The sequence below is a fragment of the Bombus bifarius genome, unplaced genomic scaffold (genome assembly GCF_011952205.1).
Source record: "Bombus bifarius isolate JDL3187 unplaced genomic scaffold, Bbif_JDL3187 scf7180000008140, whole genome shotgun sequence".
Taxonomy (NCBI): domain Eukaryota; kingdom Metazoa; phylum Arthropoda; class Insecta; order Hymenoptera; family Apidae; genus Bombus; species Bombus bifarius.
The window spans coordinates 2048010-2063676 of record NW_022884468.1 but is presented as its reverse complement, the minus strand read 5'-3'; the positions used below and the strand labels follow the sequence as shown (position 1 = coordinate 2063676).

General features: G+C 40.1%; 1 protein-coding gene across 2 annotated transcripts in view; it reads right to left on the bottom strand.

Moving 5' to 3' along the window:
* Positions 1–677: 677 nt before the first annotated feature.
* Positions 678–15667, bottom strand: part of LOC117208552 — a 30866-nt gene continuing 15876 nt past the window's right edge. For both annotated transcript variants that reach the window (XM_033449769.1, XM_033449770.1), the window contains exons 2-4: positions 3405–3691; positions 2276–2539; positions 678–1536 (exon numbers count right to left, since the gene is read on the bottom strand). In XM_033449769.1, the coding sequence (XP_033305660.1) occupies positions 1105–1536; positions 2276–2539; positions 3405–3691 (983 nt within the window). In that variant the 3' untranslated portion in view covers positions 678–1104. The remainder of the gene's footprint in view (positions 1537–2275; positions 2540–3404; positions 3692–15667) is intronic.

Genomic DNA, 15667 nt, shown 5'->3' with positions numbered 1-15667 from the left:
AGATCGTAAAATAGTAAGCATCTATTGAATGATCGTAACGATAAAATAAATAAGATATAGAATATATGAATGAAAATTCGAAGAAGGTGAAAATACTGGGCGTCCCGTAACTGAGGGTACTATTCGCAAGTATCAAAGTAATTTTATATGAGAAGATAAGCCGAGAACGTAGAATACAATTGTTTCGTACGAGTTCTTTTTATTCTTTCGTAAAGTAGCATTTACTTCGTATTTTATTTAATAAAAATTTAGCACGGAAAGTAAAACTGTATACTCAAGGAACTGAAGATTATGTTCAACAATTCCCGAAGTAATAAAATTATCCATTGTTTTTTATCCTACCCGATAAAATAAATGTAAACACAGACAAATATCAGAGATCAATATTCTGAAAATCAAAATCTCGTATGGAAAATTGTTCCCGTATGTACGTACCTTATATCTACTTATATCTTTACGTAGAATCGTCTCGTTGTCAATCGTACCACCAATTACGATACACCCCATACATCTTCGTGGAAGATTGACAGGCAAATCAATTTTTACGCGATCATAAATACTAAGTGCTTAAAACACTGATCTTACCAGGTCCGATCAAATAACCGGTTTCAAAATTTAATTAAAAATTGTGCACTCATCGTTATTTCTTTTATTCGTCTAATCTTATGTAAATTCTTGTATTAACAAAAATTGAGAATTTGATTAATCGGATAATATAGGAATTTGCATAAAGTTAGATGAACAAAAGAAATAACAATGAACGTACAATTTTTAATTAAATTTTGAAACCGGTCATTTGATCGGACCTGGCAAGGTTAGCGCCAAATAAAAAAAATAATAAAAAAGAGAACTAAAGGAACTAAGGAATATTTACGCATTTTCTATACACAATTATCTTAAATGCCATTTAAATTAATACTTGTGTGAAAATATAAAAAAAAAAACAAAGAAAAAATGTAACGCGATGAATATGTGTTCCAGTCACAATAATAGAGAGAGTTCTTTGCTACAAGGTGAAAGAAGTTACCTGTTAAACGTCCTTTTAAAATAATCGATAGAGTAGATCTCGTAAAAACGAAGAGAAACCTTGTGAGATGAATTTCATCACATTCCCGCGAGCTTCTTTTGTTTGTTTCTCATCAGTTTGTTCCTCGGAATACCCTTTTTTGGTCCCTGAGGCAAGGAACTATTTTGGCCAGCGCCCTTTGGATGCTTCCTAACTGGCCTTTTTTGCTTCTTAATTTTCGATATCCCTTTACCCTTTGGCCTAGATCCTTTTTTTATGTTCTTAGCTCCTGGATTCGGCCTATTAGGATCGCAAGTGCCTGGACCACGTTCGGTCGCGTTACGGAAGGCCGCCGTCCAGGCGTCTAGAAACGTCTGATATAATCTGATCACGCCCCAATCTTGTATTAACATCGATGTTGAGTCGCCTTCCTCCGCCCAATACGAACTTTCCGTCACAATCTTCGCCGTATGCGCTTCGGGAACTTGCAACCCTAAGTTTAAGATCGCAGTCTCCACTTCGCATGATACCTGGAATAAAAAATGCAAGATTGGCGTGTTTATTGATGGTGATATATATTAAAGATAATGAAACGAAGGATCGCAGTATACAGCAAATTTAGTCATAATAATATCGAATCGTTTGGGAAGTTCATAGCAAAAATTAAGAAGAGTGCATTGTGTTATTGAAAAGATTTAATTTCGTTCGATGGCTTCATGACATCTTTTCTGAGAAACATTCCGTTATTTTGCCTAATAAGTTTCTTCAAGTGCTTAGAATATTTAATTTCTAGTAATCGAATCAGTTTCAGAAACGTAAAGACAAAATATCCAGAATCGAACATTTCTATTAAGATACAACATACTTTATCTGTTTTCTTTTTTTTTTTTTTGCCGATACCGGTCCGACGTTATCTTGTTGAAAAAAACGAAGTCTTTGTAATTAATCGATACCGGATGTTTCTTTTCCGGAAATTTCCATTTTGTGATTATATCTTGTTTACTTCCATCAAAAATAAAATAATAACCGAACACGTTTCGAACTTATCGAACGATCCATTCGGTCTGTAGTAAGAATTTTATAGCAAGAAGCAAGATGAATAATGCTTTATCTTAAACATCAATCTTCAAAACATCCTATTTTTAAACATTACATTTGCAGAATTTAAATTTTTAATTTTAAGAATTTAAATATTATCTACAAAAACAAATGAATCGTTCATCGTATTTTATAGTATTTACATCGTAGTATGATATGAAGTTTCCGTACCCTGAGGATCTCATTGTACATTTGATTAATGATCTCGTTTCTGGTGTCCATCATTTTGGATCCATCGTTAATATTAGATTTCAGGTGGAAAGCTCTGAGATGATCGAACGTGATGGCGAACCTTTGTAGCGAATCGTAAAGGTGTGGAAGCGCACGCTCAGCTTTCTTTCCCTTTTCGAGACACAAAACCGTCTTGCTATACCACTCGTATTCCTTCTCCGGCAGCCATGGCATGTTGTACTGCTCCTTCAGCTCTTTGTACACCTGCGAATGAAAGTTGAGATATTGTTTTGTCTAAATATTTTTCATGTACATATTCGACGCTACAATTTGTGCGCTCGATTTCTTTGAAACTACACAAGTGCACACCGCGTCATTCTTCGTGGAACTAAGAGAGTGCAGAATTCTTCCCAAGCAGTTTGCTGAACTTTTATATCGTACCGTACGAATAATTTTGCCAGTTTAGTGTACGATCTTTCTGTTGCGAAAACAATTCTATTTAGTTTCGAACTTTTTATAAGTACGTCATATTTTTTTCGTCCGTAGATAACCAATACAACGTATAAAAATGAATATAATAATTAAATATATTACAAGTACTATCAAGATGTAGAAAAGAAACTCTGTGCTTGTTATTTCATGCTCTCTCTTCTTCTCTAAACGGAAGTCATCTTTATTTGGAGATATTGGTATATCTCTAATCATGGAAATAGTCTCTACTGACTCTGACTCTAAGTTTTCAAAGTATTTTAAATACCACATGCTCAAGGTATGAACATAAAGATTTTCCATCAAGTTCAAGTACTTTCTCCAGTTGATATAAGTTTAACGCTATTTGTGTGTTAATTCCCAAATGGAACGATTTGACAAATAGACTATAACGCTATTAATCGCGACAGGAGGCTCGCTTCGGGCGATATTGTTCCTTGAAAAATGCAATTACGCTCGTGCGTGGCACATCGTAACAAATGTAAATTACAAGCAGAACAGAAAGTAGGACTTTAGCACTAGCACAACTCGTGCGCACGTGCGAGTCTCTCTGAAAGAGCCGCCCACTCTCCTTTACCCCGACGCGACGCGGTTCAGCGATTAATTACGAATCGCGGTCAGGTCGAACGTCATGCTTTACCTTCGAGTACACCTTATGCACATCCTTCCGACGCGTTTTGTAATGATCATGGGCAACTCGAAGCTGCGTCCGCACCCTCTTCAACGTTCTATGAACGCTGTGCCTCTGTGGCATTTTTTTGAATTGCATCGCCACTGGATTACCGCAAGGTTGTAACCACCGGTCCATATTATTCGTGTTGGATACGGCGGTGCGGGGGTCGTAAATGGGTGCACCTGAAACCGTATTCAGGCCCGAACTCAGGAAGAATGCAAGGGTCGTCAAGGTAATCGTCTGTGACACCGGATCTGTAACAGAAGCAAAATTGCTAATGTCAGGAAATTATATCATATTGCATAGTGATTTCGTTGACATTGTTGTATATCAAATTCTGTAACGATATCTCGATAATTCCTATTGTTCTATCTTTCTATATTATACATTTTAACCGTGATGCTTTGAAAGTTATGTATGTACTCCTGTACCTGTGTTTTCTTTTTTTTTTATTTTTACTGTATGCAGTCACTATCGTTACTGTTTACTATTTTGCCAGCCCCAAACATTTTCTATAGCAGCTATCAGTTGTTAGAAAAATTTATGTATGAGTATGTATGTATTCTTGTACCTATGTTTTCTTTTTTTCATTTTTAATGTATACATCTATCATTGCTGTCTACTATTTTACCAGCGCCAAACATTTTCTATAGCAGCTATCAGTTGTTAGAAAAATTTATGTATGAGTATGTATGTACTCTTGTACCTATGTTTTCTTTCTTCCATTTTTAATGTATACATCTATCATTGCTGTCTACTATTTTACCAGCGCCAAACGTTTTCTATAGCAGCTATCAGTTGTTAGAAAAATTCTAATCAATCGAAAGCGTTTACTTTCGTAAGCAAAGGGAACTTTATTTATAAAGGTTTAATCAAACGTTTCAACACTGTGGAACACATGGAATATATTAATCGTTATAACACGAGTTAACTGTATTTTAATTGAACGCGTAGTTTCCTTCATGTCGAGATAACTAGAATATACCGCAGCAATTTACAGTTTAAAGTTTAATTGTACTTAGGTCTAATTATGCTGATTATTTTGCCGTTGTGTTCACTTGATATCAAGAAACAAACGAAGAATGAGAAAATGAGTTGAGGATGCAATGAGATAATTGATATGTAAACTGGATGACTTAATTTCAATCAGAATTCAAGTAACGCGTCGCTGTCATTCACCAGCAACAGCACGATGCATTAATAAAATCGCGTATTGTTTCGATTTTGAAATACGTCACGTCGGTACGTGTAATGAAGATGGCATTGCATCAATGTCGTCCGTACACGCTTCGCCGTTTATTTCGTCTTTAAATAAAAATGACTCGAAACTCGAGTCTACGACAGATTACTTTTGTAATCGGAAACTTATTAGGGAAATAATAATTTCCATAAAACGAATTTATTCTCCCCAATCGATAATAATCCAACCGAGTTTTCACTTAGACTGTAAATTCAGCTTAAATGATACGAGTTTTCATCGATTCTTTACGATCGTTTATACCGCGAAGAAACGAAATATAGAAATTTAATTTCTCGATTTTCTGAAGGAAATTTGCCAAGAACTTAGTTGCTGACACGATGGATACTCTTCGGGAAAAAATGAAGAAAGCGAATAATTCCGGATTTCGGCGGTGCCGAATTTCAAGACCTCGTAAGATTCCGAATTCCAGTTTCTCGGATTTAAAGATTCCAGCCGATCGTAAGTATGAAAAAGTACGTCGATCTTTGAAGAAGTCTGTCACCGCGAGGCTGTGGAGTTAACAAAGAGAGTAGAGATCGCGATTGAAGAAAGGTCGTATGCCGTTTCACGCCCGAGGGTGTGATAGAGAGATTGCAAAGAGAGAAAGAGAGGAAAAGGGAGAATCGAGGCTCTTCCGACTTTCACAGTCGGCGTACCTACATGGATACGTAGGTACCTACCATTGCACCTACGCGCCAATTTAACAGCGACCAATCGTCGCCCCCGCAGTAGGAAATGGGTTGCAAATCGGAGAATCAGGATTTATTGCGCAATTAAACGTCCCAGCTTACGACTTCCTTCGCGATTCCATACCTTGCGAACTCACCCCGAAGGCGTGCGGATCTTTCGAACTTTTTACGAGGCCAGACCCCCGCCGGTTAATAAATTTCGCGCGAGCTTCATTATCGTTGGATTTCGTGTAAACGTAAAGGGGAGTGTCGATTAAAACTGATTTATCTGTTATATCGCGGAACGCAAACACCATTCGACCCGAAATTTGGATAATCGATGAGATGTGCTTTAACGAACTTTGCATGCGCGTAAAAATTGAAAAATGTAAGGACGTGAATGCTGAGAAAAATATCGAAGGTCGGATTTCAAGATTTTACGCGACAAAGTTTTAGAGGCAAAATTTATAAACCTGAATATTTCATTCATTTTATAAAAGATTATCGTGTGATCAAACTTATCAAGCGGTTGCACGAACAGAAAGCAATCGTAACTTATTCCGAAACGCGATAAAATATCTTATTATCTTCGGTATATGTTCGGCGCTCGTACGATGTAACGTTATAATCGATCTTAAATAAACGTAAATATTATGCTTAGACAATAGATCGTAAATATAACAAAATTATATCTCGAAGATTCTTCCGATAATTTCACTTAAAATTTCATATTGCACAAAAGTTCCCATCGTCAAATTTTTTCTAAATTATCTTTTATAGATAACACGTTATACGCTGACGCAATTTTGCGATTTGTACGTTCTATGAAGATTGTTTCTATGTTCACAGAACACGTGTAACCCGAAGATTATCCGTAGCATCCATCTCAATCGATTTGTTTCACGCCGTATTATTCGATGAAAGGTTAAACAAGTCCGATGTATCAAATTCAGCCACATGATGGATCGCATTTTCGAAATGAGACCCTGTCTCGGATTTTTCGCTGTACAGCTTATATACGACAAACGAATTTAGAATCGACGCGTTATTGAACGCGCCGACAAAGAGCCGGAGGACCACCACGGGGATAATTAACGCGCGTTAATTGCCCGTGCGTGCGTGTACATCGAAGCGCAGCACCGACGCGTGTGTTCAGACGCGAGCTGTCACGGCGATTCGATACGATCGTTCGTGCAATTCGCACGTCAGTCACGCGTGAACGAACACACGTCTTAGCGCATTGGTCAGCGAGAGCACACGTGTACCGTTCGATGATGCGCATCTCGCACCCCGAGACCCGCTTTCGTACTCCTCGATCAGAATAAGTGATTAATTGAAACCGCCTCTTGCTTTGCTTTTCCATCATAAATCAAGAGCTTTAGCGTAACTGGTTCCACAGATTCACGGCGTATTTCTCGTTATCAGTTAAATATACGTCGTTAAGGGTGGCAAGGCGTTGCTTGTTAGAGAGAAAAATCAATCCCGGAACGAATGCCAGATGATATCGCGTTAAAGCCGATATTTCACTTACAACTGCCTGGTGTCGACGCACGCGTCGCGAATCAGAAATCAACTATACGATCCACTCAATTTTCAATAGCGTCAATTTGATCGTAACAACAAGCGATATACCTTACGCTTGCAATGCACATCGAGATCTTTGTTGATAATATATCAATCGTCGAAAGCATTGAACATTATTCTATGGTCGATCTTCCGAGTAAAATCGAACCGACATTCAAACGTTAACCGTAAAGTTCTAACGAACGTGACCTCTGCGCGTATTTGAATATAGACTTAGCTTGACAATAAGTCACGATTCGATTAGCCCGTTGCGGCGAAACCGGAGGGAGCCAGTCGCACGTGTGTATCTTATCGTAAACTCACGCCTCCTCTTCTTCTCCCGGAATTGCTCTCAGCCGCTGGTTCCAGCCGAGTCGTATCGTCGGATATACACACTGCGTGGGTGTACGCAGCCGCCGTTAAAGGTGCACCCCATATTGTGTACACTTCTAACGACCATTGCTCCCAACTGTATCAATTTGCATCGCTACCCGCTCGTGTGTCCCCGTCTCAATTTCATCCCCAGTTTTTTTTTCATAAAATTTATTCACTTTACGCGAGTATCATCGAACGTTATAACACGGACGGTGGAAACGTATTAGGATACCTTTAACCTTCTCGATGTTGATTAAAATGAGAAACCGCTGCAGATCTTTAAAACGGGCTGTCTTATGCGCAGTGTGCGTATAGTTATTTAGTTCCTGGTTAATATAAGATATCGAGAGCAAAAAATGAACTAATGCGAGTTTACGGGTTTGATTTATTCCAGTAAGCTGTATTAATTGTACGAAAGTGGAGAAATTCACGTTTTCCAAATCGTGCGTAGATAACGAAACCGGTTGTCAATATTTTGTGCTCACGTTTATTTCAGATACTAAATTATTCGGTTTATTGAGTATTACGGTTAGTCCACTTTTGTTCTCGATACTTCGTACGTATTTATTTCTCGTATCGTAGATTTTAAAACAGGAAACATATCGTTATCTGTGTCGTTTTATATAATTATAAGTTTTAACGATTTATAGTCTGCAGCGTGCTTGTACAACGTACGCGCATAGTGACAGAGCTAATTTCAAGATCACCTTGTAGCTCTAATCAAGCAATTCAAAGCGAATTCAATATTACACGCAACGTACCTGCATACATGCAAATCAGGATTTCAAAGATCCGATACTTAACTGCCATCTTCTATATAACATACGAAAATATATCTTGGAATAACGAATGGTTAATAAAACAATTATTAATCAACATCGGAAAGATGATAATTGTCGTAAAGATGAAAGGCCTAACGATCGTTTTAGTGGCTGCGGATGATCGAGTCGATGAGACGATACGCCTGTTTCTCGGGTCAATCGTGTACTTGAAAATCGGAACAGAATTTCAGATCGCAATCTTCACAGGTTATAATAACGGTGCTATCTGGACATCATCCCGTTCCAATGATCCGCATTCCGGGCAATGTCGTGTTCGGAAGATTGCTTACTCCGCTGTTTAATACGTACGTTCGAGGTCTGTCGATCGGTTCTCAAAGTGGAATCGCCGCCATTCTCGCGATGGATTCCCTGGATGCCAGTAGTCGGCCGATCGGTCGGCCCTCCGGTGATTTGGAGAAAAGAGGCGGAGAAGAGGGTGGAGGGTGGAGAGGCCTTTTTTTCCCGCGGAGCTGAGGATGAAGATTGTTGGTTTTGCTATACCGGTACCGCAGTGGTGAATGCCCCACGGCGGCAAAAGGCGGTTGCTGCTTTCTGAGAACGGGTCGGAGTTGGCCGCACCGGGAGCGGTGATTGCGTGGTGATTAGCCTCCACCTTCGCCTCTCTTTGGACCGACTCGAACGAGGGAGAAAGGAGTAAAAGAGAAAGACAAGCAAACAGAGAGTCCACGTACTGTCCAGCCGGAAAGAGAGGCAGATCGTGTTGAAAGAAGGAACGCAATATCATTGCCAGGCACGAATGTGGGAGCGAGTTGCTCGATACAAAGCGTTCGAGAGTATTTCGCGTACGAGTCTGTAAAGTAACGCGACGGGACCTGGAAGATAAGTATGTGCTCCGTCACACGTACGCGTCACCGGGAATCGCGTGTGCGAGGCGAACGCGTCGCAGCAGACATTAATAAATGTGAGTTGCACCTTCGCAAACGAAAGAGACGGAATTGTAGCGTGAACTGTGGTTTCGTTGTTGGACACGATTTCTACTTCGCTTGGTAAAACATCTGTAGATTATTTGTAAGGAAAACAGCGAACGTATCGTATTTGTACAATTTTTTCATTGTATCTGAGTAAAAAGAAGCAACATCATTGCAGAAAAGTATATGTTTAGAAAATAATAAGTATGTTCGATACTAACCAAGGTTAAGGTCAGGTTCGATGCAAACATGTTTGTAACATTTTTAGAAGATAATGTTTTATCAGATAATTTTCTTCTAAACAAACGTAAATGTTTCAACCAATTTTCTAATCATCGCAAAGTCGAATATTATTTCATATCGATAAATTATTTAATAAAATATTGCTACTATTAACACCATATCCATAAATATTTTACGCTTTGATAGATTATTCTGATCGATATATCTAACGTATTGATTTCCTCCATCTTCAGTTTCAGAGATACGATACGTGTAACGTCAGATCGAATGGACAATCGAATTATTGGCAAGCGCGTATATGCCGAAGCATGTCAATACATTTCGTTAGTGCGGTGTCATTCAAAATGGTAAGTGGGACGCGTTTCTGCATCTCTCCTTCTACACCTCCTCTCTCAATCTCTTCATACATACTCCTTGCACGCGCGTACACGCATGTATGCAGATATCGTGTTTGTACACCGAAGGTGTACCATCCTCATCCGCACCTACGACAACAATATCGCGTACTATGCGCGAATACACGGTGGGCACCATAGGAAGAGGCAGGTTATGCACGGCACGCAACATTTAATACGATACGCACGCGGAGGGTCGTCGAGAATAGTCTGCAGAGGCGTCGAGCTTTCTCCTCGCGTTCAATCTCGAAACCATACGATATCATGTATATCCATTAACTTCTACCATCAGCTCATAATCCTTCCTGGATTGTGAATACGAAAGATGCGTTTTATTTAACAATCCCTCTGCGAAGAAAATGAAACTCAAGGTTCCTCCCTCGCTATTGAAACTACACGCGATACGCGTGTTTTCACAATGAGGAAGGAAAATCAGGTCAAGCCGTATCGCAAATGGTGTCTCCGCCAATGGAACCTGACGTCACGGATGCGCCAGACAGATTAGCGGGCCGCAGGAAGATTTGCATTTTGTCTGGTGGAACCAGCTCGCGTTGGATATTCCCCGTCGGAGGACGACCCCACCCATAAACTGTGCGCGATGCTGAGGGATTTTAAGTTGCCAGGGTTGCGCGTTAAACTCCATCCTTCGCCTCTCACCAATTCCGCCACCGTCCACTCTTTTTCTTCCACCTTTCTTCTCTTCCCCTACTTGCTAGCTGTCGTTCTTTTCTTCTCTTTGCGCATGTGTTCTCCTTCGTCGTCGTCGTTGTCGTCGTTGTCGTCGTCGTTGTCGTCGTTGTCGTCGTTGTCGTCGTCGTCGTCGTCGTCATGTTCTCGTACTCGTTCGTTTTTGACGGACTCAGACCGACTGTCTGTATGTATAGCGCGTTCATCGCTGTCTTACGCGCATCGTCCAAGGTATCCCTGCGAAAACAGCAACACTGTGCAACCGTTCACGTACACACGGCGAAGGTGCTTTACGGTATTACGACGATATGGATCACTGATGTCATACTGACGTCACCCATCGTTTATATCCAGAGGTGACAGCCTACCGTTGGCATCGGTGCAAGAGTTGATCGGGAACGACGTTTCACGACCGCATCGCGGCGAGAGGGGGAGAAGCTCAGAGCGCTGGAATGCACGCGATCGGCTACTACGGCGTTCAATGTCATCGTCGATTACATTATCTCGAATCCTCGGCCGGCGATAGGCCGCACACGCGTGCGCACACGTGCGTAAGAAAGCGCTCGCGGAGGCCGATTCTATGTGCGTGAATTGCGGTCGATGGTATCGCGACTCTCTCGCGTCCTCCTGCCTCCTTTCTTTTTCGAACGATGCAATTGCGCGACCCACCGTCTCCCCTTTTTTCCATTGAAAGATTGCGCGTGGCTCGGCGTTTCGCCAGATCCTCGTCCGTACACCAACGTCCAAATCGTCTATTCATGAACCTATAGCTTCTGCCGATGCAGCAGAGAAACGGGAAACTAACTCGATAGATAATGCATGTAATGCTGCCCGCGATAGGTTCGGCAAACGTATGTAGTAATGTATATAAAGTTATCGAAAATTGAAAACGATCGAACGAGATATCACAGAGGAAATTACACTGGGAATCAACGCCTTTTATTGCCGATATTCGCTGCTATCGCGCAAAGGATCTGTTATGGATATTTACGATCGGATGTGTTGTCGTGGCGTTACACAGTGAAAAAATAGATTATGCAAACGATTGTGAAATTGCCTGCGGTTCGGCGCGATAAAACGGAATAAAAGAAACATTGTGATTAATGGGCAATAATATGCATTATTCATTGCGCGAATTCTTGTCAGTCTAGTTCTCAGCGGACGACTGATCTTTCTTGGAACATTCCGAGAGAAAGATGCAGGGAAAAATATTTTCCACGCCCGTGTTCATTCACGCTTAGACACGTTAGTCCTTGCACATTTATGAGCTACAGCCAGTAGAGGTAGCGCCGATGGTAGAATATAATGGAAGGAATTTCACGTTATGTTTGAAAGCGAATTCGCTGTTATTTTTTAATTTCCGTTTGGCTGTTAGATCTACGATAAAATGGTGTACAATGGAAAGGAATTGGTCGTTTTGTTTGGTCATGACCGAGAGTAATTCGCTGTTTGTCGTATGTTCGATTTCGCGACGAGTCTTTACGACCAACGTCGTAAAGTTTCATTCACACCAAACTCGGAGGATTATATCTTGCGAATGGAACATTCGTGGACGGTCATCGCTTAATCTAATCAGAACGAAGGTATTTGGTAAGACCGAGCATGTTTTCATCGGCGTTATATTTCACCGGTGTCGGAAGTAATTTATAGCCTTTGTGTAGGAAACTCGAACGAATTAAGTACACGAGGTTGACAAGATTATTTTTATGATATTTCGATACACGTCTTTTCATAAAATTACAATTTCCGTTCCGTACAAGGAAAAAGCTTTATGAATCGCGATACAAAGAACGCTACGTAAGCTCTTAATCATCTGTCGTACTCGAATCTCTACGACTTCACTTTTATATATTATACGGACAAATAAGAATAGTTTAAAGAAAATCTTTAATTTAAAATTAAACTATAAGAAATTACGTACCAAATTCACAGGTGAGATACACAGCAAGTCATTGATAATGAGATATATCGTCAAACAATTTCAAGTCAAAACTGTCTTCGATTTTGGAGTTAGATATATAGTTTAGTTATCCAACTTAATATACATTGCGTATGTTTAGAAATACAAAACACAAGTAGAAACAAAAGTCGAGTCGAAATTTACAGTTAATACATGTGTGCTGGTTTGATTTTCAAAATCATTTTTCTTAAAAACGAAGTCTTATACATAAATACCTTATTCTATATTTTCCATTTATTTTTCCACAAGGAGCCACTCCCTACTCGATTGTATCGACAATTCCTACCACACCCTATATATATATCCAAAAAAATGTCTACATGTGTTCAACTACTTTTGCGAGCCTCTGAGTTTGCCATAATATGAACGTGTCGAATTGCTTATGGACAGTAGGATATTTATATGCATTTTAAGAATTTTCTTAAACACGATCGCGCTTATCCTTCAGAGTTTCTCGCAGCTTTTTTACGAGTATAAAGACGTACGGCTGTAATAAACGCACCGATATCTTACCGCAAGGCAACAGTGTTATCCGATTAAGCAAAATTCTCGAACGCGAAACCGTAAAATTGCGCAGCTCGTGTCACATTAAAGAAAGCAGAGAGTTTTGTGTGACTAACGGCGGGCGGTCTTCTTCGTCTTGGAGGGACATAAAATCAAACTTTCGCGCCGCAGCTTATACGACCCTTTATGAGGATCTGGCGTGCAAAGCATATACAGAGATGTCAGCAGGACTTTTAGATGGAACTGGGTACGCGTACCACGCCTCGACGTCCTTTTAGGATCTTTACGATTTTCACGCATTGTCGAACGCGCCGAGCCGATAACGACCTCGACCTCGAGGTCATAAAGTCGGCCGACTCTGTCACGATGTGTCATCGCGTCATTCTTTTTAATGCTCATCGCACGTCTTTCGTCCAATGATTAAAATACGAGACATCTATGGAAAGCTTGGTTAATTTTTTTTTTTATGGAGTTTATGTTCTCGGATGGTGACTACGTATATTTAATGAAAATAGAGGGTGTCTGAAAAATCATGATACAACCGAATCATGATACAAAGGAATAATTCTTCATAGAAGAAATAAATCGATAATAGAGAATAGAATAGAATCTATGCGCTCTTTGGTTCTCGATAAAATCAAATTGGAAAATTTGTTTCGGTACATGTGATCTTGACTAATTACACGGCACTAATAATTATCTATTTCTTTTAAACCGCTGCATATTTTTTAATTTTTTTATCGCACCATGATCGCCAGGAGTTCTGTTACATAAATGTAATTAGGTTTGCTAGGATATTGAAATATCGCAATCATATCGTATTAAATATAATCAATTCACTCATTATACAAATTATATCGCTCGTAGCGTTGCGTGTAGATAGAGTTGTGGATAGAAGTAGATGTAGGTCAATATTTTAAGCTGACCTCTTAAACTAATCACGTCATAACATTTGCTACTTTGCAAGAAACTTTGTTTGACATTAACCCTTTCAACACCCTATCGACACCTACACACATTAAGCAAAATCCATTCTCTTGACCTATAAGCGCATATGTACACCAGAAAAAAACTATTACTATGGCCTATGAATGTTCGCATCAACGATAACATATCTTAGTTATGTCATTACAACAGCAATGTGAAGTTCATTAAAGTTCAAAGAATGTCATCTTGTTCTATTACGATACTGCTGTAAATGTAATTACAGCTTCTTCTTTTTCTTATCATTAAGAATATGTCACATCAACTTACGACTATTGATGAAATAGTATATTATGACTTATGTTGAAATCTGTTTTAACAATAACGACATAATATTATATAAATCATGATTGCAGAATAAATTTCACATTAGGAGTATTATAGTACAACTCAAAATAGGAATTGCCATCAATGTTAAGAATAAATGTGAATTTATCGAACTAAATGAGAATATCATAGTGTTTTCATATTAGATCGACGTTTTTCATCGTACGAATTTCGCATTTTCCTGCAATGTTCTTACAAAGTTACAACGATTCAAGACTTGTTTCCTTTAAAATCGTGATTCTCGCATTGTTATTGCTGTAACAAATGAGCGATATGCAAGTACGTAGAAATTGAAACGCGATAGAGTAACGAGCACGTGGTGGCGAGTGTGTAAACGTGACTGAGCGGCATGTCCGCGGCAAAACGTTCGTGTGATTCTTGCGTGCACGGCTCGTTGCAAAAGGAACGAGCAGCGGTGGCCGTTGGTGTGTCGCGGCGATCATTGAACCGACTTTGCAACAATCGCACTGAATCAAAGAGTTGTCGGTGGTCAGGAACAAACTCGCTCGCTCCACCCACGATACTCGCGCGTCTGAAAGAGTCTTCCAATGCGTACCCATTGTTCGACGTCTGTGTTTTTTTGTCAAGGTCGCACGAGAACGATCAGGACCATCGATCGATCTGGCCATCGTGCACGTGCGATCGTTTAGACAAACGTCGAAGCAACATTTTGTACAACAGAGATGTTTATCCGAGGGAATTAATTAATGGAATCCGTCAGAGCCGAGGGGCTAGTTACCAGATTGAATTTTCACCGGGACGAGATAAACCGGCTTTATTGCTCGAGATAAAATCGATCGATTTACTTTAATTTGCAAATATCCTGTTCGCTGCAACGTTTTTGCAAGCGGACCGCGAAAAATCGTATTTTAACGGGTGACAAACTGGAACAGAGGGAGAAGACTTTTCTGACCTCATCTGAATATTTCCAGCACGTGCAGCAGATAATTAAAGCGAACACGTCATATCCTTGGATATTTCGAATGTTTCACGAGTATTACATAACGACATGTACTGGTATAAGTACATGCTAAATAGGCACACCTATAAGTGTCGTTATGATTGGTAATAATTCAAACGACACGTGCGATTATCGCAAAAAAGAAATTGCTTTTCATGTCGATTCTCGTTTAAAAAACGCGATTATATCGGATTTTTTTTGTAACGCTCGGTTAATTGCCCGACTCGCCGAAGCGTGGATATTTCTTCTCGTGAGAAATGGTAAACAGGTCGCGTATACGAATCACACATGGATCGCTATCGGTTTTGATCGGATCATATGCCGCGTGCGTGTACTTCTTGGATAGATCTTTCTCGTACAGACCGATAGCCGTGTATCATTGTGTATCAAGCATCTCTATATTATAGCAGAAAGCGATCCGCGCATGCTGCACTCGCGGCGTAGACATCGCAACCCTGTACTTCGACATGAATGAACGCATCGCTCATTGCGCTCACAGGGCCCCGAAGGTAAAGAATAGCAATCAGCCGCACGATGGATGGCGTCAGGTGGCGAAAGATCGTAGATGGCCGC